Raw genomic sequence first — 25,679 nt, forward strand, 5'->3', positions numbered from 1 at the left:
TTTGGTCTTCTTTCTTTACTTTAGGGTATGATTTTATAACTGGTAATACATTACATATGAGATAACATCAAGAACAGCGGAGAGGCACAGTCTGCTCTGGTTCGTGTGACCTAAAGAAGCAAAGCTGTCGAGAGAGGATTTGATTCACACAGCCTCCTGATATTTCTGCTAATCTGTTTATTACTTCAATTCATTTAATTCTTTTTTCAATTCAATTAAATGTTATTTATAGTCTCAAATCATAACAAGAGTTATCTCAAGACACTTTATAGATAGAGTAGGTCTAGACTTTACAAAGACCCAACAATTCCAGTAATTCCCCCAAGTGGCGAGGAAAAACTCCCTTTTAGGAAGAAACCGTGGACAGACCCACCCTCCCCCGCCGGTCTAGGCGAATGTTGCAACGTCTCACTCCCTAACTATAAGCTTTATCAAAGAGGAGAGTTTTGAGTTTACTCTTAAATGTGGTGACGGCCTCCCAAACACAGAGCTGGTTCCACTGTAGAGGAGCCTGATAACTGAAGACTCTGGCTCCCATTCTACTTTTAGAGACTCTAGGAACCACAAGTAACCCTGCATTCTGGAAGTGCAGTGCTCTATTGGGATAATAACTGACTGGTTGTGTCTGGCTTGATTGATAGGTATAACTGGGTGTCATCTGCATAATAGTGAAAGTTAATTGAGTATTTCCTAATAATATTGCCCAGACAAAGCATATTCAAGGTGAATAGAATTGGTCCTATCACTGAGCCTTGTGGAACGCCATGGCTAACTTAAGCGTACCTGGAGGATTCATTGTTAACATTAACAAACTGACATCAGATAAATAGGACTTAAACCAGCTTAGTGCGATTCCTTTAATGCCAACTAAATGTTCCAGTCTCTGTAACAGGATGGTATGGTCAATAGTGTTGAATGCAGCACTAAGATCTAGTAAAACAAGTACGGAGACGTCCTTTGTCTGAAGCAGTTAGAAGGTTGATAGGAATTTTCACTAGTGAAGTGTCTGCTTTGATGCTTTCTAAATCCTGACTGAAAGTCTGTAAATAAACTATTGCTTTGTAGAAAGTCACATAACTGATTAGTGACTGTCTTCTCAAGGATCTTGGAGGGAAAGGGAAGATTAGATATAGGTCTATAGTTGGCTAAGACCTGAGGATCAAGGGTGTTTTTTTTCAGACAAGGTTTTATCACAGCTACTTTAAATGACTGCAGTACATAACCTGTTAATAAAGACATATTGATTATATCTAGTAATGAAGTGTTAACCACAGGTAATGCTTCTTTAAGTAGCCTCGTTGGGATGGGGTCCAAGAGACAGGTAGATGGCTTACCTTTGACGTTAATTGTTGAAGGTCTATAGGATAAAAGCAGTCTAAGTATATGTCAGGTCTGGTCGTTCGTTCTAGCCGTCCTGCATTTAAAGGTGAACCCTTAGAAGTTGAGGGCAAGAGGTGATGAATTTTAGCTCTACTTGTTATAATTTTATCATTAAAGAAGCTCATAAAGTCATCACTACTCAGAGCTAAAGGAATAAATGGCTCAATAGAGTTGGGATTCTCTGTGAGCCTGGCTACAGTGCTGAAAAGAAACATTGGGTTGTTCTTTTCTTTTCTTCTGTTAGTGATGAGTAATAGTCTGATCTGACATTTCTGAGGGCCTTACTATATGTTTTCAGACGGTCTAAATGATATTCTTCCAGATTGGTGGAACACCATTTACTTTCAAGTTTGTGTTATTTTGCAAGTTTGGGAGCTATACCAAGGTGCTGTTTCCTTTGCTTCATCCTCTTCTTTTTGAGAGGAGCAACAGAGTCTAAAGTCGTCCGTAGCAAGGACTCAGCACCGTCTACAATACTTTGTCAGATTTGAGGACTACACATGATGAAAACCCACAGAATTCAGATACAAATTCTGAATACGGACCTGAGCTCGGTAAACAACAACAAATATAATTGGCTGTAATGTTTTCTATGTTGGATGTAAAAGATTAAGAACAAGGCTTTCAAACGACTTATAATTTAGTTTAGGTTTAGGAATCAAAGATGGCTGCGCCTCCCCCTCCTCGGCCAGAGCCTCGAATTTTTGTATTAATATGACTGGGAGGAGTGGATTTATTAAACTAACATATTCTTCAATAAAATATAAATAAATAAAATAAATGGCACTGCCATGTTTTAGTAAGAGAATAGATTTTGTTATATGATATCAAATTATTTACTAGTACTGCTTTAGAAGAGCTCTAATATTAAATAATCCACATCTAATTTTCCTATTCTGTTCTATCATTGCAGTGGTAGTTTTAATTCCAATTAGGTTCTTAAGTATAGCTCCTCTTTTGTTTCCCTTTGATTTAACTGATCTGAGTCAGGGGACAGACACCGTGGTTATTGGACTATGAGTGTTAGGATTAACCTATATCCTAGTTAAAGCATTACAGCGCTTAGAATTTTTTCTTTGATCTTAACTCAAAGGAAACTGAGTTGTTAACTGTTATTTAATTTTTGCACTGAGGGAGTTTCATCATTACTGACAATTTACTCTTGAAATAGTTCATGAAAATGTTCTTATTCATATATGCATTCCACTTGGATGTTGGTGTGAAATGTGGGCACTTTATTTCAGTTTTTCATTTAACATGTTTATGTAGCAAATGCACTTTAATGGCAATCCTTACATTGTTTGAAAAAAGCACATCATAAGTTAAATGACAAATACAGAAGAAAGCATCGGTACAAGCGACTACTGTCAGATTGTTGACATCAACCTAAGTCTAGCATCTGGCTACGAACAGCCATCTATGGTGACATTAATCAATGCAAAGCATTGCACAATACAGTGTTTTCACTAGCAATGCAAAAACATTCAATACAGTAGCATAAAATGTATGCTATGAAAAGTAACCATTAAGTGGCCAGCAAAGAAAAGCACATGGTGTTCACAAATAGTTTAAATAAATGTAGACAATCATTAATGCTGGTTAAAAAGACAATGCATCGAGAACTTAAAACTCCTTAACAGCAGTATATGCAGAGAGCAGTATGGGCTGTGACAAAACGACACAAGTAAAATAGTTATTTTTTCGCTGGTTAAAAGGCTTCCTTCAGGTCTAGCCTCATTTATTCACAATATCATGACAAGAAAATATTTTGACGCGGATGACCTCAGTGGCAAATATGCTGCAAACTTTGGCGCCTTGTGAGAAATGTACCACTTGCTGGACCTCATGAGGTCTGACATGCGCTATCAGTACTTGATGTATTTGAGGGGGGGGGAAGCTCAAAGCAAACAGATTGTGTTTAGAGTCGTGCGTGCATGTGCGTTAAAACAAACGACGCAGACACAAGATGGTGCAGTCATTTCACAATGTGAGTACTAAAGAGAGTTTTGTTACATAATGTGTATGTACAAAGACAGTGAGTGTGTGTCTGTGTTTGTATCCGTGTGACCTTACCTACACGTTTGCCACTCTGTTTTTAAGTGCAAATAAATAACAACATATGCATTTCAAACAAACCATTGATCCACCCAACAGTAACAGTGGCTTTGCTGAAAACTAATTTCCACAGATTTCCTGCTATAGGACACATCAGATGACCAAACTACATCAACAAGGCAGCAGAGCACCTCAGGCAAGAGAAGTTGATTTTTCACCCACGGGACTCTGAGGTTTGCTTGAATGGCACAACCATATTATTTATTTATTTCTTTGAGCAGCAGGTTAGGCCACCTCCTGATCCCAGTATCCCAGGTTGTTTAAGCCCAGGTTGGTTAAGCCAGTTTCTGGGCGGTCTCCGTCTCCTGCTGGGTGACCTTTTCCTCAGACATGATGGTCATCCATGGTGATACTGACCGGGTGATGGTCTGCTTGGCTATGTTGTAGTGGTTTATGAGGGTAAAGAGACGCCCGCGGCCCCCAGGGACCTGTGGGGGGTAGTTGCCATACATCCCAGCCGGCATGCAGCGACCTTGCTGCTCCAAAAAGAGAGGGAACAAGATAAAATGAGCCAATGCGAAAGGAAAAACAAAACACTGGGTGACAAAATTAAAATGTCTTTTAGTGTAATGGTATTCTGAGAAACAAACTGTGATTCACAATTAAGTTATATGAGAAGAAAAGACAACTGTTACAAAACCGCTGCGTTGTTTGTACCAGAGAAAAAGATCCGGCAGAACATGAAAAACAAAATGTAGTTGAAAAACAACTTGATACAAACTAAGCTGCGTCACCTAATCTATACCGGTGCCTGTGAAAATGGATAAAGCTTGTGCAGAAATTAGTCAACAGTCCTTGACTCCACTGTCACAGGTTTTATAGCAAGACTATATAACTTTTGTGACCAACACTTGCTGTTGCTATGTATTGGACTGAGTGATGGTGTGTTTTATGGCTTAATAATTCAAATTTTCCTTTGTAAGAGGAAGATTGTTTTACTAATAATTTAATATATAATTTAAAAAACAGATTCATTCATTCAGAGTCATTTAGAAACCAAACACTGGTACAGTGAAAACGCTTTTTTCATAATGCCTCAAATTCTATAATAGAATTAAAAAAAAATGATTCTATTATAAATCATGCCTACAAACAGAAAACTATTAAATCTTTGAAAACTGTTCTGGTAAACTGAAAGGATAGGATTGTTCTGTTGGTAAATCTAACTTGAATTTGTTTTATCATGAAACAGCTTCTTCTTCTTCTTCTTCTTTATTTTTTACTTACCTTAATTGTGACATCCATTATGACAGCCAGGTTGCTTATATGAAATATTTCTTATATAGTAAACCTAAGTTATGTATCACTCTTCACAACTGCTAAAAGCACTTTTCAAAGTAAATAAAACATAATCAATGAACCAATAAGATAATCACATTAACATATCACCGTCAGGCAGGGTCACGAACATTGATGCTCATTAAGTGTTTACCGTGTAAACAAAGCTGTCGGGGCAAGGCTGCTCGTACTGGTAGACCTTGTAGACGACCAGGAAGACCACACACACCAGGAAGGCCAGCGCACAGATCACAAGCAAGGTCACCTATCGGAGAGACACAGAGCTGTAACAATTCCACATTTGACTGTACAATTATGATTGTCTCAGAAATAATTACGATTAACGATGTAATTGTCTTTCAGTCAAATGTGTTACTTTTTTTTAAAAGATGGCTTTGAATGAATCCCAGGATACATCTTTTGGTTATATCACTGTAATGTTACCCAGATAATGGTATAACACAGGTACACAGCCTCTGAAGCAAACCACGCCTCTTTATTATATATATATATATATATATATATTTTAGTGGAAACTAACATAAAATTGGCTATTACTATTTTACCTCTTAGAACATTAGCTAATCTGAGCAATTACTTGCGGTTAAACAAAGAAATGGTGATTATGTAAAATAAAAATTAGAAAATGATGTATTAAATGTTCCAGGCCTAGATACACAACATCTCCGTCATCAAACCAATGTCACAGCTCTCCTAAAGGTCATTCTCAGTGGGGTTCGTGGCACTTGGTGATATGGAGAAAATCAATATTCTTGACTAAATATCTTGATGTTGATATTGCGACGGTATTGTCAGATTGATAATTGCTGCTTTAACAAAATATTTACACAATGAGATTTTTGATAAATAATCATCAGAAATGTAAATTTAATGACAAAGTGTGTAAAGACAAATAAAAGAGCAGCTAGAACAGTCTACTAAGCTCAGAAAACTACATCAATTTACTCTAACGCAGCCTTCAAAACCAAGAAAAGACCACACTTAATATATTACAATTTTACAATATCCAAAATCTAAGTCGAAATCTAGTCTCATATCACAATATAAATATGATATTGATATATTGCCCAGTCCTACCAGGGGGCTGTGAAAAGTCTTCAGATTCATTCATTTTAATCATCATGTAAAACTTTGTATTTATTTTTTACAAAAGACCTTATTGTTCAAAGAATAGTATTTAAGTTTTGAAATCTATAAAAGTTCATAGAGTTGTAATCCAACAAATATATAACTCTTAGACTCTGCAACTTTGTTTAATACATCTAAATAAATTTCTCTTGTGTTGTTCTTTCATGTAACTACGACTATAGAAATGTAGCCATGTCAAATTGTTCTAAGGGACATACTGTACATGACAGGGTCCCCGGTGTATTCTCTATCTTGCAAAGGGGTCCTTGGCTAAAAAAAGAAACACAATTGAGAATCTCTGTCCTGACGGACATAGTTTCCTCCGCTGCTCCGCTCCATCCTCAGGAAATGGGTACTGCTCAATCCGCTCCTCCATAGTTAGGCCACTCAGGAGGTTGAATTTAACCCTAAATGTTCCCATTTTTTTTAATGGGTTTTACCTATCTAAGTTCAAACATTTTTTTTCTCAGACACAGAGTGATACTTATTGTGCAAAGGAGTTAGACGTCATAGTGGTTGTATATTATTACAGCTGCGAACCAATCAGACTGCTTGACTTAAGCTACCTGTTTTATAAATAACAGTAATTAACAGCCAGGCAGGCCTGTAAAGGATGTTCTGCATATAGTGACTCGACAGGAAGATGGCTTGTGTGACCATCTGTACAGCCCAGCTCTCACCTCTCAGGGGAGTTATGTAACACTATTTTTATGAGTCCATATGTTATTTTGATTTTGCTTGTGGGCAAATTGGATTATTGTGAAAGTGAAACAGTGAAATCCAGATGCAAATGTGAAATTTCTGTCAGAATATTCTTGGTTGGTTTCTTGGATTGGGAACGCGGTGTTGTGCAAACAAGTCCTTTTCGCACCCGGTATGTTTGGCCAGGTTTAATTAGACTATTAACAGCACAGATCAAAATGAATCAAATATTGAATATAAATATACATATATTGTTTATATCTGTCTTTATAAATCCCACAGTTACACAGCAGAGCAGACAAAGTGCAAAGCAACAGGAGATTATGAAAATACTATCTGTGATGAAAGGACGGCCTGCAGCATTTCAAAGCATCGATCAGAGGAAGTGAGCGGTGTTCTCTGAGACAGTGGTGTGCCTCCTTGCCTTTCAACTCGTGTTTGAGAATTAAAGCTCTTTTACTAAAGGAAGCTTGACACACCTCACAGAGACAGTTTCATCTGTTGATTTTGAAAACCGAGTAGACTATTGTTTAGTCTGCATGCAGAACACATAGTTCATACATTTTGAATTATGCAAGGAGGTCTTAAGTCACCCATGACTGTGTTTTGATCTTTTCTTTTACAAAAGCACATGCTTTTTAATCATTCTATATGGTGTCACACATCTGCCAGCCAGAGGGGGTTGAGGGAGGTGGGAGAGATGCTTGCTGTTTGGAGGCCATCGCCATGGCAGCAGCTGAATTAATGAGTTTCAGGGCGGGGTTAAGTGAATCATTATGCATTATGTCTCCCTGTGTTGCCCGAGAAGATGACAGGCTGTGCAGGACACGGGACATTAGGATGACCTGAGCAAAGAAGTGTAACTTGGTTATTGGTGGGAGAATGTTATGACGGCAGTGACAAATGTCCTGAGCTGCAGGGACACCGCTGTCTGCTCTCCAGGCATATGCATGTGTAGGAGTGTGAGAGATATTGGAAATGGGATGATGTATGAAACAGAGACGATGTCAGCGACATCATTCTTACCTTGAGTCGCTCAGATACGCCTTCAATGATGCTTATAGAGAACTCTGCGATTTTAGGAGATCGCAGCTTTCCCTTCTTGCTCTCACCATCATAGTCTGCCTTTGTCTTCACCACAACCTGGTAGAAACACAAAACCAATCAGCTTTCAGTTATAGCTTCAGGGAGAAAATTTTGAGAGTTCACCGAGGCAGGATGGGTTACATTAAGTGTATTGTAGTATAGAAATAATAGATATGTATGGATTAACATTGGTTACTCAAAGAAAAGTGTTTGCCTTGATTGTCCCTATCTTAATTGGGCTAATTGGAATGATAGAAATACAGCAATGAAGGCCCCCTCACTGGGACTCAAAGACATAGCCGACCAAAAGCTTACCTTATCTGGAGGAGGAAAATGCAGCTGACTGGCATCTAGTGGTGTGATGAGAGGGATGGTGTCAAATCCATCTTCAGAAACCACCTTGCCGTTATTTTTCTCGCTGAAATTATTCCCCAGTTTAACCATTTTCCCTGCACGAAAAAACACCAACCTGGGGGGGGGGGGGGGGGTCAATAAATGATATCAATCACGTCCTTTACACATGTAAACAGCATTACAAACCAAGCACAATGATGTGAGGCGCTTTGTGGGCCAGGAGAAAGCCTGTTTCACAAAAGCGCAGGAGAGGACAGAGCAAGGCTTCGGCACCGATGCATCACCGTGGAAAAAAAAAAAAAAAGATTTACCGCATCCAAACACTTACCAGCTCAGACGAGTAGCGTTTTGAAAAGAGCGTTTTTCCTCCTGATGTGGTGACTTTATTGCTACAGCGCCGCTATATGTTTTCTTAGATGTGACGCAGCCGATTTGCGGAGAGGAGCTGGTGTACAATATGGCCAGCTGGGGTTGTGCGCCGCGTTCCCTCCGAGCTGGATGCTGCTGCTGGCGTCCGGCTGCACTGCAAGTGATGTAACATCCTCATCACATCCGTCCATAGGCTACCCATCTGATCAGTGGCAGTAAACCCAGGAGCTGGAGGCCATTTACAATCTAAATGTAGCCTACAAAGTGTTTTATTGTGTCCATTTATGAGGGGAATCCAGGATTATTATTTTTTTACTAAAAGGATTTCTCCGGGCAATTATGCAAAAACAGAGCGTAGCCTACATCTAGAACATTTCAATTTGTGGTTTGCGCAGTCGTAGTAAGTAGCATATTTTAGTGCGTCTACTGCAAAAATACTACAGCCTAGCCTACATTTGTACAAACATTGAAGTTATATAGAGAGATAAGGCATTTGAAAATAGTTTTTTGAGAAAATCCTGAATTAGCCTATTATTAGCCTGTGTATTGGTGGTTGGCTTCCTGATAATAATAGGCCACTTAAATCTCCTGAAAACTTGGCTTCAAACCTCAAAGTGGCTATTGGTATTTTTTATATAAAATACATCAAATGAGAATGTGAAAACAATGTGACAATGTGAAAGAAGTCACTTGTAGTGATGAACCTACAGAGAGTTCTTACACCAATCTGCAGCAAGTTTCAGCTCAATGGTTAGCTATCTGGCCACAACTTGAAGGTTTTGGTTCACTCTCACTGCTTTTATAGCTTTGTTTTAGGCTGCAGCCGGCAGAAAAAAAATATAATAAAATGCAAAGCTTCTAAAAACCCACTGTACGCTACCTGCTCAGTAGCAAACGGCAGACAGCCACAGTATTACTAGCTGGTGAGCATATAGTGGAGGATTTAGCTGCTAAAGAGACAGATGTTTCCCTTAGAGTTGGTGGAGAACAAAATCAGAGCTAAAAGAGTGAATATTAGACTAACATTCAGCAAGTGGCCACAAACACATCTCCAAATGAATTATATTGTTGCTCCATAAGTGCTGTATGTGTAAATAAGCAACTGTTTACACAAGTTTACCATATCAACGTCAATTTGGATGTGACGAAATGCCAATGTTCAGAACATGTTTCCACTGCCCCCAAGTGACCAAAGAAATAATTTATTTCAGGTTTGAAGAGTAACTTCTGGTTGAAAGTTTCAAGCCTGTCTCAATTCTGGTTGGGTGTGGTAAGAAGGGTACCTACTCTGTAGCACCTGTAACCATACCTAACGTGTGTCACAATGTCTATTAGGCTACATCATGGCAGCAAGGTCAGAGGTTAGACCACCACATGAGCAAATATTTTAGTGGGTGTTTAATTACTCTTTAAAGCACCTGAAAACTTAGCTTAAAATCAAGTATGGTTCTATAACCTTAAATAGTAATGAATCAAAGTATTTAAAAAAACAAACAAACAAAACATCATCTTAAGGTATTATTTATTCCGTTTAACATTCTGAACTCGCTGACAACACTGACGCTGAAAACTCGATTATATTATTGACAGTAACCAAACAACCCAGTATGTAAATGTGCTGTATTTATATAGCGCTTTTCCAGTCTTAACAACTGCTCAAAGCGCTTTTACATCTACAGGAAACATTCACCATTCACACACATTCATACACTGTGGCCGGGGCTGCCGTACAAGGTACCACCTGCTCATCAGATAAACATTCATACACATTCACACTCCGATGCGCAGCACCGGGGGCAACTCGGGGTTCAGTGTCTTCACTGACACTTCAACAATGACTGCAGGGTCAAATAAATACATACATTTGAATTAAAAGCAAATGTCTTGTCATAGTTCATTCAAATGTTGTTTTTTTAAATATGCCAATATTTTTATAGAAATGTATGAACCCAACTCTGCCCCAGTCTGTGCATCGGACTTTATCTTCTGTCAATAATGCTTGTAACATGACTTTTGAAAGACTCCTATGGGTAATTGTTGTGCGCAGATTTTGAGTTCACCTCTTACCAGTGCATTCAGTTCAGCATTCTTCAGCGTCATCATTTTTGCATAGTAAAGCTGTCTTCTCTGTTTATCAGCATGCAATGAATGGTTCCACCCACATTCAAACCAGCAAGAATAGCTTAGAGAAAAATGCTATTAACAGAAATACCTTAAGTGAAATACTGAAAACTTATCTAGCTTTGGCAGGGAATAGTATGTTCAGCATCCAAAAGCTGATTGGGAAAATAGGTTTTCATGGGCTTTAAGTGACAGTAGATCTGATATTACGCAGCAATGACTTTGCAGACTGTATGCTTGAATGTCCAAATGGGTATATTTCCCATGTTTGGTCATAAATAGTTTCCAATGTATCAGATTTGGTCTGTAGTCTATGACTACAAATCATTTAAAAAGAAAGTGTCATGAATGAGTCTGTGTGTCAGACTGTGAAACTTAGATCTTCAAAAATGTTGGGATCCATTAGGCTAAGATACATTGTAGTTATAGTTAAATAATCACCTTGAATTATTAACAAACACTCCACCAAGCATTCAGTATATAATCATTGTGCAAAACACGTAACATTTTGATTTTACTAAGCCCTTTATATCACCTCATCATAGTACTTATATTAGTGATGAAATGAAGATGTGTCTGTGCATATTATCCAGTAGCTTGTTGCCAGGCTACAGTGGGCATGGAAGGGATCTATAATTGAGGTCCAGCCTGTTAATCCATAGGGAAATGGAAGCAGAAGAACAGAAGGGATCTCGTCACATAGGCTATTGAGATAGAAACCACAACTCTTTGGTGAAGTGTTAACTTGGCCTGGTGGTTATGACAGCTGCAGTGGCTCTGTGTGCTGCTGAGATGTCTGTACAATCCACAGAGTTTCTGTTACCTGCAGCAGGCAGATGTGTTGCAGGGGCTTTCTGCTGCAGTTGCCTTCTCAGGATTAACCACTAGAGGAAGACACCGCTCACATATTAAGAACTCGTGACTGCTTGTGTCATGCATTGCCCATGCACACTGTGGTTGTACCTGTGTGGTCATTACCATCACGTAAATGGACAAAACTGTTATGATACCAAACTCTGTGTTTTCTTTCTTTAAACAGGCACTACAAAAAGGAAGCACAGCAGTGACAACTGAACAGATATTTCCTTTTTATTTATATCCTACTGCGCATTCAAGTCTCATTTTCTGTGGGATTTAGTTAGTAAAGTAACAGATTGCCACTGTTAGCCTACTGATTATTAAGTAACAGTGGAAATGAACTTAACAGTAGGCATATAATGTTAATAAAGTCTTAACTTGTAACTTACACTGTATAAAGTGTGACAAAACCTTACATAGCACTGCAACTGCTGTGTCTTTAAAACCAACTCTGCTGTTGGCTCTTTGCCCAGAAAGTTCATTTCCCATCCAGCCACATGGACTAAGCTTCGCCACGCAGAGAGAACAAGTATTTTCCCTCAAAGAGCAGCACAAAAGCAGTCAGAGAACAAATCTCCTTGAGGACCTCTGACACTGACTTTACTATCCACTGTGTTAAAAGGACACAAACCTCCCGGCAGATCCGTCACATCCCGTCAGTCCTCAGAGAAGCCAAGGTATGATTTACTCTTGAAACTCAAAATGTGCCTGTCAGGTGTCCCGTTATTCATATCATTATGTGCTTTGAGTTGTACATCAGTTAACTGTGTGTTTTTTGGTAGCCTACTGATCTGCTGACTTTTGGACAGTGTGCCAGATGAGTCATTGAATGTGCTGTGTCTGGTTTAAAATGTCCTGCTGCCATGTGGGAGCTATTGTCTTTGCATGAACACAAAGCCTCTTTTCATGAATGTAAAATTCCCCTCAATAGTCGACCCAGCAGTTTGTGTTGGGTGTGATGTTCGAAGCTGTTCAGAACTTCTGTTCATTAACGCTGTTCTTGTGAAGATTTTGCTGAAACAACAGGCAGGGTACGGAAAGATTTGTGTCCTTAAGGTAAAATGAGTTACACAGATTTGAATGGAAATATCTTTTGGCAATAAGGTTCTGACTGAATGCGTGGTTTGTACAGGTTTTTAGCAGTAACCAGCCTGTGTAAACAGGATGACATGGTCTGCACGCGCACACACACACACACACACACCACCACAACACACACACACACACACACACACACACACACACACACACACAACACCAGTTGATGCTCTGGTTGAATGAATAGGCAGAAGTAGCCTACGGGCGACAACAGCACCGGCACCCCCATCCGTACCGTCCGTGTTGCTGATCAGCAACGTGAGATGTTTTTTTTCTATGAACTGACTGGTTTGTTGTTGTGGACAACTTGCATGAAAGCTGCTGCATCATTCACTGTGGAGGTTTTCTGGAGGATTTTCTGGGAAGATGAGGTCACAGGGAGACACGCCCCGAGGCCTCTGGCTCCGAGCAGGAAAGGCCAGGGGTGGACGACGTTCAACAGCGGCTCTGAATGAGTCACTTGCCAGGAGGAAGCCATAGTTTCGTTGTGAATTTCCATTCTGTTTGGAGCACAAAAACGTTGGTCTGTCTGTGGTATTTCTACACATATTTAAATTTAAATACAAAAAACAGAAGCCTTATGTCAGCTTTAACAGGCTTCAAATAGTGTATCTAATTTGCCAACATAAAGGACCACTTTGAAAGAGGGTGCTTCAAGTGAAAAAATATATTCACGCTGGAATGTGATTGGAACGAAGATCATTTCCTTTCAGCCAAAAAGATCAAGTTGGATGACCTGGGAACTCGTGGAGGCATTTAGGGTTAGGCACCCCCACTTCCTGACCTCTCCCTCCTCACATGAGCATTCCCACCCATCAAGTGCATTCTGTGTGCTCAAATCTCTTGTGACTGCCTTCCAATGATTACAAACGAGTTTTAAAATAGGGCAATCTTGTGTGTTATGAGCTTGTGTGCTCTGTTCTGATTTATAGAGGCTCACCGGGCGGTGTGGACGGACGTGGCCGGGAGAGCTGGCTGGGCCGGAAGTGGAGTGTGGTGGAAGTTGAGTCAACACAGAAATGTTTCTCAGACCAGTGTCGCTTCTGGTCTCATGCCTCTCAATGGAGTCACAGGCACAGGCCGAGATTGCGATAACACGGAGTTGCAGACGTGGTCTGGCAAAAATGAAAGGAAAGTGTGTTGAGTCTGGCTGGGAAGGGTGGTTTTCTGCTTCTGTCTGGATCAAAAAATAGCGAGGGTAAAACAAGCAATAGTGGAAGAAGTAAGATCTTTTACTTTGTTAAAAATACTTTATTTCAAGTAAAAGTCCTGCAATAATAAGTAAAAGTGCAAAAGTATTAGCATTAAAATATACTTAATAGTACCAAATATTGTCATTATGTACAATGGCCAATTTCACATGAAACCAATGACAACATATTGTATAACTGTAATATAATTTGCATTACTTAATTAAGTTAATGTTGCAGCTGGTACAGGTGTTGCTAGTTTTAATCACTGCTATAGCTTAACCTATAAAATGCATCATGATGTATTAGTTGATTTATGTTTTGTATTACTAATTTAACTCTGCAAAGTAACTAATCTAAAAAAAAGTAAGTAAAGCTGTCAAATAAAGGTAGTGGCGTAAAAGTATAATATTTGCATCCAAAATGTAGTGAAGTAAATGTAGAAAATATTGTAAAATGGAAATACTCAAGTAAAGTACAAGTACCTCAAAATTGTACCTAACTACAGTACTTAAGCGAATGTAGTAAGTTACATTCCACCACTGGAAATAAGTGTAACTGAAACACACATTAGAAAGATATGTAGAGTATTGCGTGTAAAAGAGCACAAAGGCATTAAAGTTTTGTTCATAATGCAGTGGGTTCTTACTGTACAATCAAAAACATGCTAGTGTCATCCTTCATTTGGAATATCATTTATTCGGATTGTTTTTCACTCTATACATTTCCCTATTCATCTCCTGACAACACATTTTTGCAATCTACTTTTTTATGGTGAAGCACAGTATAGTGGAGTGGACTACAAAGAGTCTCCCATCTGTCTATACAGCAATTTGTCCTCATTTTGTGGCTTTGATCGCTCACATGACTCCGTGACTGTTTATGTGTACTCCGTGTATTACACAAGAACTTCATTCTGCCACACAGTTTTTTGAATCGCTCTGAAAAACACATTGTGACTAACATTTCAAAGGACAACAAGCTGTGTTCTGCAACGCAATACACCAGACAAGCTCAAAACGCATGCAACTGCAGTTCAAGTCTTATAAATAGTGCGACTGTCACTAACTGAACTGTATTTATGAGGTACATTTTCCTAAATTACAGACTCCAGTGAGCCTAGCCCCAACCCGTGACCATGATGGAAATGAATGACATCCTGCCCCTTGTAGAGAAACTATGAATGATGATGTTGATGATGATGATTAAAGATTAAAGATTAAGGCTCTCTTACTATTACTTTGTGGTCACTCCTCTGACACACAGCAGGAAAAGTCTAACAGTACACAGACTCTAGTAAGTAGTAGGATTCACAGTCTACCAGTTGATGTCAGGCTCTTCAGTCCACGACAGATATTCTGCATGTCTGGAAAACGTTCTCTCCCCAGCTTCCACAGGGGGGCAGAGTAGTGTGAGGGATTTACAGTACCAATTGTTTACATTTACATCTGCACTACCGTACTTTAACTGTAATATGCAATTACTTTCCACTGCACTTTAATTCGGATAGTTTCTGCCCAAACTTTACTTTATTTGTTCTACCTTTAAATCATTGTTATTCTGCTCATTTTAGCCTAACTTATTATAGCTATCTGTACAAATTCTGTCAATAATAATAGCCGCCTATATATATATATATTCATAGTACATACTCACCTGTAAAATCTGTAAACCATTAGTATATTATGCTATTTGCACATATCTGTAAAAATTTGCAATTATAGTAATACCCACCAAATTCCTAGCTGTAAATCTTGCTCACAATACTTGTTATCTATATTTTGTATTCATAGGACAAACCCATCTGTAAAACTCTGTTTATAATAGTATTCTTTCCTATATTTATTCATTACATATCCATGTCTTGCACTTATAGGACCATTGTTATATCCTGCACTTACTGCTATTGCACTTCTGGTTAGACCGAAACTGCATTTCGTTGCCTTGTACCTGTACATGTGTAATGACAATAAAGTTGAATCTAATCTAATCTCACAACACTGTAGTTCCAAACCTTTTTGGCTTGTGTGACGCCTTAAAACAGAATGTCTGCTTCTGAAATCTCGAACAGTCCAACTGAAGAGTTAGTCTTTTATTTCAGATTGTTTCAACTTAAACATTTTAGAGACTAAAATTACCTACTGACTAACTGAAGGACGCTTTTGCTAATTCAAAGTAATTTAGTCCTCCGAGAGTAGGTAGAGAGAAGGTAGGGGTAGACCTGTTCGCAATCAGTCAGCTGCTACAGGCAATGTGCCTCATCATGTCAGTGTTTTGGAAAAATGCAACAAAAATATACTCATCTGATGGTAATTTTTTGTTTTTTTGGTTAGGAATCAATACAGCTCACTAATCAATGGAAATCATCCAATAACACCGGAGATGACAGGATGCTAAAATGCAGTTTGCACTGCTGATGAACTTAACTGAAAATATCTCAGCTGTCTGTGAAATGTTTTTTAACTGCTCTTCTTTGACAATTGAGTGCACATTAATTTTTTAATTTTTTTTATCAAATTCATAAATAAAATTGATTCCATGGCCATAGAGTATCTGTACAACATGGCTAAAAGGAAAATGACATCATCAAAGGTTGAGGAAGACAAAAAACAAGTCACTATTTGACTTTGTTTCATATATGAACTGTGATTTAATGATGATTTATTTAATTCTATTTCATCTAATTTATTCAAGTTATTAACTTTAATTCAATAATTGTATTTTAATTTAATCTATTTAGTGGAATTAAGTGTAATTTATTTTAGTTCACTTAATGTATATAATGTAATTTATTGTAATTATTTAAATGTCTTTTCTTTTATATTGTACATCACTTGTTTGACAACATGCTGAATGTAACATAACCATATTATAATAACCACAACCATTTTAGTCAAAAACGACAGTATGTGTTGTGGCTGGGTTGGATCAGTTGGTAGAGCAGGTGCACATTTACACCGAGGTTAAAGCCCCTGACCTAGAGGTCCAGGGTTTGAGTCCCACCTGTGATGATTTCCTGCATGTCTTGACTCTCTCTCATCTAGCTGGCTTGTCCATTAAACAGTGGAAAAGCCCTAAAACAATCTCTAAAAAAAACTAAAGTGACAGTATTTGAGTCATGATGTGAATTAAAAAACATCTGACTCATCATAACTATTAAGATTGTATGGATTTCTGTCATCTAAGTACCTGAAATGTGAAAAAATATACCTCTGTTATCTGCAAATATGAGACGCTCCTTTCTTCTTTGTCAAATCTTTAAAAATGCAACACACAACAGTGTTTTTTTTTACAAGTCTGTGTGATTGGGTGTATGTATGCATGTGTGGTATGAAAAGGGGATGTCCTTTTCTTGCTCCTGTGTGCAGCACAAAGCCAGAAGGGGTTGAAAACCAGGTGTCATCATGAGAGCCAGTCATTGCTATGACATGTTTTCTTAAAATATGGACATGGTGAAATATTAAAAGCACCTTTTTCTGTATTCTTAAATCCCAATAGTTTTTTGGGGGGTGTGAAGGATGCCAGATTATCAAGATTTGTTATATTGCTATGCAGGCTGAGGCTTGTCTCGAACAATCACATGGATTATAAACACTATTTCTTGTCTGTCACATAACCCTGATTCAGTTTCAGTTCCAAACCAAGGCCTAAAGGGAACTTGTTTTCACTTGCCTGTGATGTCATTGTCTCAAGAGTAGTCACATTTTCAAACTGCAGGAGAAGTTAAAGTGGATTCTCTCTGCAAGGTTCATATGCAGTTGCACTGTTTCTGTTACACAGATTTGTAACATGTGTACAGTACACTTCAGTGTTTGGCTAAAAAGTTGGAAAAATGCACTTCAACATGGCCAGCAAAACAGAAGAGATTTAATTACTGATACATTATCAGTTTCACGCAACAGACCGTGAATATAACTCAAATCAGCTGATTCTCCCCTAAAGGACTTAACTGACTTACCTTCTGAAGAAATTACATTATGAATGGCCTGCACTTGAAAGAACAGTGTATCAGTGTCGGGAACTGGTCTAGCAAGATCTTGAGCCACATCCTCAGAGAAATGAACTGCCACTTTATCTCATGACTCACCATACTGTAATTTTTTATGGCTGAGACTTTCTACCCAATACAACCGGGCACATAGGACACAAGCTGATACCTTCCAGTTTTGTTACACTAAAGTCTAAGCTAAATAGTGTTTACTTCCAGTTAGTGAAGTTGAGGGAGGAGATAATAAGAGGGAGGGACAAAAGGACCCACCTGTCATGGGAGGAAGAAACCTGACAGCATTGCATCACTACTGCACTAGCAATGTGGAGATAGGTCTAGCAATGCAACACTGCTATTGAGCAGTCTCAGAGGAGTAGAGTGCCTACTAGCTCAGAGAAACACACTTGTGGCGGTGTCTGTCCATCGACCGGAGCAGAAAGATCAAAATGGGTGGCAATATAAGTCAGAAGAAGGACAGCAGGCGAACCAGCTCAAGGAGTCACGCCAACAGTGTCACGTGAGTCAAATTACTCACCGGTTTGATGCTGATTTTATAAAGTCTTCATTGATTTAAAACGTGTTGCTTGCAGCTGAACCAATGATGTGAGGTTTTTGTCTCTCCCACATTACTGGTTCATATTTGTGAAGGTGTATGCAGTTATAGTAATGCAGTAGCAGCAAGAATATACAACATGTACTACTATGATGTAAACTACAATACTGAGCGTATAACTACACTTGCATTCTTTTTCCATTTGGTGTGAGAGTGGACTCTATTCAAGCCTACACTTGCAGACACATGCAAATATTCACACACCCTCGAAATGAACCCACAGATAAGATCACATACAGGCACACTGTGGTGTCCTTCGTGTCACGGGGACTTGTTTATTTTATTTTCATTTTGTATTAGCCTGGCATTGTGCTTTGCGGGTCCCTGGGGCCTTTTTCATTTCATGCCTTTGTGACCTCGTAGGCCACAGTAGCAGATTGAATACAGGAAGGTCTCTTTGACCAAAAGGACAACACAAGGGTTAAACATGTTTGCTCAGTGGCCTTCCACAAGTATGTGGATGTGCGTGCCCATGTGCTTTTGGGCAAACACACCAATGACGATAATAACAGGCAAATAATCAAACTGAACCAAAAGCTTAAACACATTCACATTTTTATGTGCAACATTTTTCTGGGGGGGGCACTATTATACCAAGAAGTTGTGACTGGTTTACCATGATCAGTTACAGGGTTGTCTTATTAGATCCACAGTTGTCTTGTCATAGCATGATCTCATTGTGAGAAATATAGCTTCATTGGGTCAATATTTGCTTGAGGCGATTCATTTTCCTTTCCATATCCCTTTGTTCTGGGAGGCACAGTGGCAGCTCTGTCAACATACAGACACTACATCACACTTCCTTTGACAGGAGAGAGATAACTATCAAACCTCCCAGCTTTAAAATCCACAGTAGATTCTCTCTCACTCTTAACTTTGGCAGTCTGTATCAACAACCGCTTGCGTGTTTGTAGTTTCAGTCTCTTCTCCTCGGACCCAGGCTTTGGGTGATTTGTTCTTCTGCGTTTTAGGAGAGAGCATGTCAGGCTGGCATGAATCAGCAAATCTCTCGCGCGCTTTCTCCCAGTTCTTCTGGGACTTTGATTTGGTCACAGAGACGCCGTCCAGAGACATGGTGCCACCAGCCCCCAAACCTGAATGGGACTTCCTGATTTTCAGTTCAATCTGTGGGGAAAGGAATGAGAAAGAAACAAAATCAAATAATGATGTTGCTTTGCAATTCATTTTTAGTTCAAACAGGATCTGCCCACAGGACATCCCCGGATTGTCTTACCGGATCTTTTCTTCCAGTTCCTTCTTTACCCAGTCCATCTCCTCTCTTCCAGCCCATCTTTTCCAGCATTTTCCGTCCTTTATTGACTTCACTGATCTCCCTTTAAGACGACAAGTAAGACATAATTCATGATTACCACTTCATCCATAGCTTTCCTTCTTTAGCAAATACAGTCAGGGACAATTTACTTACTGATGAACAGAAGCAGGTGCGTCATCTCGTTGGAAAACACCCTCGCTGCCCACTGTCTGTCGTCGAGACTCTGCTCGGTCCTGGTATCTGGGGTTCCTCAGGGCTTTGGCCTCCTCATACTCACTGCTCTATTTACAGAAAAGCAAAGAGGTGACTGGCTGCATCAAGAGTTTTTAAAACTTAAAAATGGTGGCGGTTAGTCTTGATAGCACTCACCTGCAGGCCATATTTAGCCTTCATCTGCTTCAGTTCCTTTTGTCTCAGTGCTTCTTTATCCTCTTTGGTGGGAGCAGGGCCTTTGGGAAAATACAGCGAGAAGCTTAATATTACGCTCTAAAATAATGTTCTTTTTATGTCTTCTAACAGGATGTGGTAAACAATCACAACTAGCAAATGCAATCTCACAGTGAGCCTTTGTTTGAGTGGCTCAGTATACCACTGTTGTATCACGCAACAACAAAATGTTTTTCTGTGGATGTGTTTTCGTGACGTGGCTTACCTGTAGCAATCTCCTCCCTCCTGTGCTTGCTGAGGTGAGCCATCACCTGACCAGGCTCACAGCCATCGCAGGTATCAGTGCCCGAGTGGATATGGAAGGACAGCACGGTCTCTCCCATCTTCACCTCATCACCGTGCGTCAGCGCATGTGGCTCACATTTGGTTTTAGGCTGCAGAAAAAAGATGCATTGATAACGTCATTGCGGAGTTGAAGTTTAACTATTTTATTTGGAGGCAATGAACAGACATAATGTTGACCTGCAAGATCCTGTTGCCATTTATGACTGTTCCATTCTGGCTTCCCTGGTCCACCAGCATGTAGCTCTGCTGATCCTGGTCAAAGTACACCTCTGCATGGAACTAAAACCAAATACAGTTCACAGTTAGAAACATCACATAACCTTGCAATATGAAAATAAATTTAAAAAACCTGGACAAATATCAAAGTGGAGAGGGGTACCTTGCTGACTCCCATTTCTGGTATTCGGATTGCATGGTCCATATCTTTCTCTCTGAAACAGAAAGATAGCAGGGTGACTTTATGACTGGCTGAGAGATCCGTTCCTCATATTTTCACGTATTTTCCACATACTCGCTTGGTATGAAAGTATGAAGGCTTTTACTGATAAGGAACTCATGCTGCCACATGACAAGAGAGAAATTAGCACTAACCTGCCAACGGTGGCTCGAGAGTCAGCTGTGATGATGAACAGAGTGCCCACCTGCAGTACTGGAGATCTGACCACTGTCACTCTTACACAGGGTGGCCAAATGTCTGTGACTGCAAGAAAAATAAACCCACTGCATTGTCATGGGAACACGGCAACCTCAGAATGGTACAGTGACAGGTGATGCTCTAACTAGCTGCCAAGTTCCTACCAGATGTAACAAATTTACATAAGAGCTAACTGTTTGTCTTTCTTTCTATAGCACATATTAGCAACATGGTGATTTAAAATGCTTTACAAAATCTTGTGCCCTGAACAAGCTCTGAGTTTGGCTTGTTTTACCTCTCACCTTCATGACTCTGAGTCTCCATTTCTGACTCTGGGCTTTCCTTGGAGCTGGAGCTAGAAGATGATGAGAACGAGGGAGTGGACCCCCACTCCTCTCTTTCCGACTCTGTAATCTCACCCTCTTCCGGTTCGCTGTTCCCCTCGGAGTCATTGTTACGAACCGGGCTCTTTTTCTTCTTCCGCTTTTTTGACTTGGATTTCTTCCTTTTCTTCCTTGATCTACCTTTGTCCTTATCATCCTTATCATCATTGTGAGAACCGTTTTTCTGCTTCTTCCTCTTTGACAAAGATTTGTCGATAACCTCTCTATTTTCTGAAGAGTCTTTTCTACGGTGAGCCACCTCGGGACTGCGAGACTTCCGCTTCAGTCTTCGGAATTCTCTGGTCCTTTTAGTTGATGGCTTTTCGACCCAGTCCATTTCTTCTTCTTCCAGCTTTACATCATTAAATATGATTTCCTGCCATCAGACAGTCAACAGTGACATTACAATCTCCAGCGATGTTTAGTGACAGGGGCGAACTGGCTTTATAGATCCCATGTTTCATGCCAGGCACTGTTTTTGTACATGGTTTCAGTCTTCAAAGACAATTCAATATACCCCTCCCTTAAATTCCACCAGGGAAAACTTCAGTGGTCTAAATATTATTTTTTTAATATTATATTATCCTCGGTTTATGACACTGACTGGACAGAGTAACTAATGACCATTTGAACAGATGTTAGATCACACAAACTGTTTGATATCCTACGATATAAAATGACTGAATGCTTTATGATTTAATTCTTACACTTAAACTTTACTTTCCTAGTTTGAACATCACATTATTGAGTGTGTTAAAACATAATCACTTATTCCAGAGCTTGAAACAGACCCAACCAGACGTGTGAACCATCACATCACAGTCAAATATTTGTAAGGAGTTGCTTCATTGGAACTGTATAAGTGATTTATTAGTATTGACTCCTCCTATTGTGATGGCAAGACTATTAAATAAAGGCCCAGGTTAAAAATAGCTTGACCTATTCTTCTGAATGGCTTTGTTTGGTGGTATTAAAGGTGTACCTCTGTGGGAAGCAGTATTCCAGTAAGAAGAAATCTTCATTTTAGCCAATGAGTTAGTCACCTCTTGCACCTAGGTCAGATGATAATCTTTTAGTCAACTAGCCTCAAAGGTATACAAAAAAAGCATACCAAGACCAATACTGTAAAGTCATTAGTTTTTGAAACATGGAAACTACAAAGTCAAAAGCCAGCTGTCAGACACTGTCAAGTATAAAATTAATCCATGGCAGGTATCAATAATAAACCTGAGTGTTACATACCTTATCATCCTGGTGTGAGATTTTCTTGGTCCCTTTCTTCAACCTTTTGCCCTTCTTTTCACCAGTGCTCTTGTCATGACAAGGCTCTGCAGCAGTTTGTGCAGTAGGCACCTCAATCCTGGAATGAAATTGGTATCGCCCACTCTCTGCATCATAGTAGTAGTAAATGCCTGTGTTGGCATCATAGTACAATTGACTGGCCTGCGAAAGAAGAAAAAAAATACATGTAACTGGTACAAAATGTCTGTTGGCAGGGGGGGGGGGCTAAATTGCCACTAAAATATTTTTTTTATTTTAGCCCTCAATTGTACTTAAAAAGGGTGTTTGACAAACCGAGTCATAGTAGAAGCTTGTGCTGTGGTCATAGTACATCCCAGTAGTCTCATCGAAGACAAACCCAGTCTGTGTCATTGCCTCTTCAGCAGTGGCCCTCAACATATCAGCTATGGATCCTCCATCACCCTCCTGAAAGTCATGATGTCATTCATTAGGCATAATATAAACTCATTTATTAATTCAATTTATACACTCTTATCAACATCTCCTTATTTCAGTATTTGGGGATTAGTGTTGAACAATTGGCCGATGAATCAATTAGACATTGAACCATCAATTACAATTCTGATAATGTTTTTAGTCATTCATGGTGTAAAAAGACATATTTGCAATTGCTTCTGCTTAAGGAACTTCTTAGTATAACAAACCGCTGTTGGGACTGCAACACTGTCGTCTGTGGGCGGGTTAGCACCAGCAGCTTCATTCGGTTCTGAAACCTCTGCAGCCTCGCTGCCATCAGCTGCTACCACTGCTGCTACTGTGTTCAGGCCGTCCGTAGTGTCTGAAGCCTCTGGGTTCTGAGAGTAGCCTCCATAGTAGTAGTTGTAATACTCTGGAGAGCAAAGAGTAAAACAGTTTACTTGCTTTCTAACAAGCAGATATTATCATTGTATGTATTTATTTAATGTAAATACAAATTAAACACACCAGTTTCTGTCCATACATTTTCTTCTGTCTGAGTTTCACTGTCGACTCTGTCTTTATCTTTCTTCTTCCGGTCATGAATCTCTGCACTCAAACGGTCAACCTGAAAAAATACATTTTGATACATTCAATTGTCAGGTGTTATTAGAACACCTCTCGTAATAACGTGATCATAGAACTGCAATGATTCACAAACTCTGACTGATTTCATTCCTTCCACATCGCCGAAAAAAGATACCAGGTCATAATTGTCATTTCTGTAAGTGTTACTATATGCACTGACTTGTTTCCTCAGGTCTTCGTTGTAGCTCTCTGTGCTCCTCTGCAGTCTTTCGGACTGGTTCAGTTGTTTCTGTAACTTGGTCAGCTCGGCTCTGCACTCGTAGAGCTCCTGCTTCAACGACTCTACTTTCAGACGGAGTTCAGCCTCTTCAGACTCTGTGTCCCTTTCTCCATCTTCATTCTCCATTAGCTGAACTGAAGACGAGAACATTCAACCTTGAAACTTGTAACGTTACAACGTTAGGAAAGCTGCCTCAGAATATTAGCTATATTTACATCTAGCGTTAGCTTGCTAGCTTATCTGTTTCTGGTTAGTTATTTCAATAAAGACAGTAACGTTAGACAGCACAGTTGGCATAGCGTTAGCATACTCTTAGTATACATTGTTCAACCCAGCACTGCGGCTGAATGAGCTCACAGATGTTAACTTTAGCGAACTGTACCGAGCTAGCTAACGTTGTACCTAACGTTAGCTCTGTCTGTAAGTTCACTTCTTACCGTTTGCGTCGCTTCCGTCTCTTTGGCAGTGAATTCCCAGTCAGCACGACACGTGAACCGACCTGAAAGTTGAACATAAACATTTTGTAACTACCCTGTATTTCCGACACACTCGAGTACATGTTTTGATGATAATTAGACAGTTAACGTTACAGTTATAACCGTGGTAATGTTTACTGTCCACCCTGTTCGCAACCGCCATTTACTACATGCTAATACGTCACAACGGAAGTACTTCTTCTTCAGGGTTGGCGTACTTCTTTGTTGAGAGAGAAGACAGGAACGTATTTTTAATGTGAGAAATGCACATGGATGTATAATAGGAAGAAGTCGTGATGCCAAACTGTTATATAATTAATGTTTTGTCACATGTTGTATGTGTAAATTTACACAATAATGTTAATAAGGGGGGGGGGGGAAGCTTGGCGGACTTCTTCGTTAAAACTGACACATCTAGAAGAACTTTACTGCCACCCATCGACGAGCTGTTTTCATTGTTTAATATTTAAATCTATCCATGGTTAATACAGCCATGGTTTAAACCCCTTTATATGCAGCTCCTGGTAAAAATGACTGATCTTAACGTCCCTTTCTTATTTATGGTCTTTACGGCAACATATTTTACTACGGAGCCGGTAAGTGTCAGACAACAGCATACAACCTACACTCACTTTTCACAATTGTCCAATCCTTTATATTTATTGTAGATTGCACTAATGATCCTTCAGCTGCCGCTATAAAACAGATGCCACTAGCTAACTAAGCACAAAAATTCTATGATCTATGATGAATCCTGACATGCTGATTAGCTTGATTTTAGTGCAGCTTTCTGAACATTAAAAATCCTCTGATTTCAAAATGGTTTCGATTTTAGAAGTTCTTGTTATGAGGACGCTCAGTGTCTCAGTGAATGTGCAAGAATATTGTACAGTATAAGAATTGCTAATTATAAATGCAAAAGAGATTTACCATCCAGGCAAAGCAACTGCCCCAGGGCATCAGAACACCAGGGGCCCCAAAAGCTTCAGGCTTCCTGTGGGTTAAATAGTTTGTGGTAGCCAAATTTAATTGAAAGCTTGTTTGGGAATTTGCACCACTAAAATTTATTGTCCAAAATCAACCAACGTGATATAAGTTTTAAGGTTGGTGTTGAAGAGGACCCTTAAAATGTAACCTTCGTTATTTCAGTTTTATGTGGGGATGCTGAATATTCATGAATCAATGAGTTAAATTAAATTAACACACTGCAAATCTGGCCTGCTAAGAGGTTAGGAAGGGAACATATTTGTTAATGGTGGACATGGAGGGACAGTGCAATACTGAGTGGAAGTGAATTGCGCTTCAAAGGCTTAA

The 25,679-nt window shown here is 39.4% G+C and overlaps 3 protein-coding genes across 9 annotated transcripts in view; 1 reads left to right on the forward strand and 2 right to left on the reverse strand.

Annotated features, from left to right (window-relative positions):
• Window positions 1-2,587: 2,587 nt before the first annotated feature.
• Window positions 2,588-8,657, reverse strand: LOC116687399 (neuronal vesicle trafficking-associated protein 1). The gene is made up of 5 exons (XM_032512758.1): window positions 8,393-8,657; window positions 8,026-8,179; window positions 7,651-7,767; window positions 4,928-5,038; window positions 2,588-3,971 (listed from the first exon to the last, which is right to left on the reverse strand). Exons 2-5 carry the CDS (start codon window positions 8,152-8,154, stop codon window positions 3,771-3,773), a joined length of 558 nt encoding a protein of 185 aa, XP_032368649.1. The 5' UTR covers window positions 8,155-8,179; window positions 8,393-8,657; the 3' UTR covers window positions 2,588-3,770.
• Window positions 8,658-11,856: 3,199 nt separating this feature from the next.
• tacc1 (transforming, acidic coiled-coil containing protein 1) overlaps window positions 11,857-25,679 on the forward strand; it is a 32,102-nt gene continuing 18,279 nt past the window's right edge. Inside the window, exon 1 of one of the 3 annotated variants that reach the window (XM_032512720.1) lies at window positions 11,857-12,089. Coding sequence is in view for 2 of the 3 variants with exons in the window: in XM_032512718.1 (XP_032368609.1) it covers window positions 24,536-24,621 (86 nt within the window). In the remaining variant the exon portion in view is untranslated. Of the gene's footprint in view, window positions 12,090-17,887; window positions 18,206-24,535; window positions 24,622-25,679 lie in introns of those variants that run through there. The other 2 variants (XM_032512719.1, XM_032512718.1) reach the window with 2 other exon arrangements.
• Window positions 18,887-24,594, reverse strand: aggf1 (angiogenic factor with G patch and FHA domains 1). Of its 5 annotated transcripts, none has more exons than XM_032512733.1 (16): window positions 24,489-24,594; window positions 24,327-24,388; window positions 23,830-24,023; window positions 23,550-23,649; window positions 23,270-23,454; window positions 22,899-23,030; window positions 22,566-22,766; window positions 21,243-21,699; window positions 20,898-21,006; window positions 20,686-20,737; window positions 20,484-20,585; window positions 20,227-20,395; window positions 19,944-20,023; window positions 19,728-19,855; window positions 19,536-19,635; window positions 19,172-19,426 (listed from the first exon to the last, which is right to left on the reverse strand). In XM_032512733.1, exons 3-16 carry the CDS (start codon window positions 24,013-24,015, stop codon window positions 19,172-19,174), a joined length of 2,256 nt encoding a protein of 751 aa, XP_032368624.1. In that variant the 5' UTR covers window positions 24,016-24,023; window positions 24,327-24,388; window positions 24,489-24,594. The 5 variants fall into 5 exon arrangements, with proteins under 5 accessions (XP_032368620.1, XP_032368624.1, XP_032368623.1 ...); XM_032512732.1 differs by having other exon boundaries at window positions 24,480-24,579; XM_032512734.1 differs by lacking the exon at window positions 21,243-21,699 and adding an exon at window positions 22,306-22,375 and having other exon boundaries at window positions 24,327-24,533.

This window comes from Etheostoma spectabile, chromosome 4 (assembly GCF_008692095.1).
Source record: "Etheostoma spectabile isolate EspeVRDwgs_2016 chromosome 4, UIUC_Espe_1.0, whole genome shotgun sequence".
Taxonomy (NCBI): domain Eukaryota; kingdom Metazoa; phylum Chordata; class Actinopteri; order Perciformes; family Percidae; genus Etheostoma; species Etheostoma spectabile.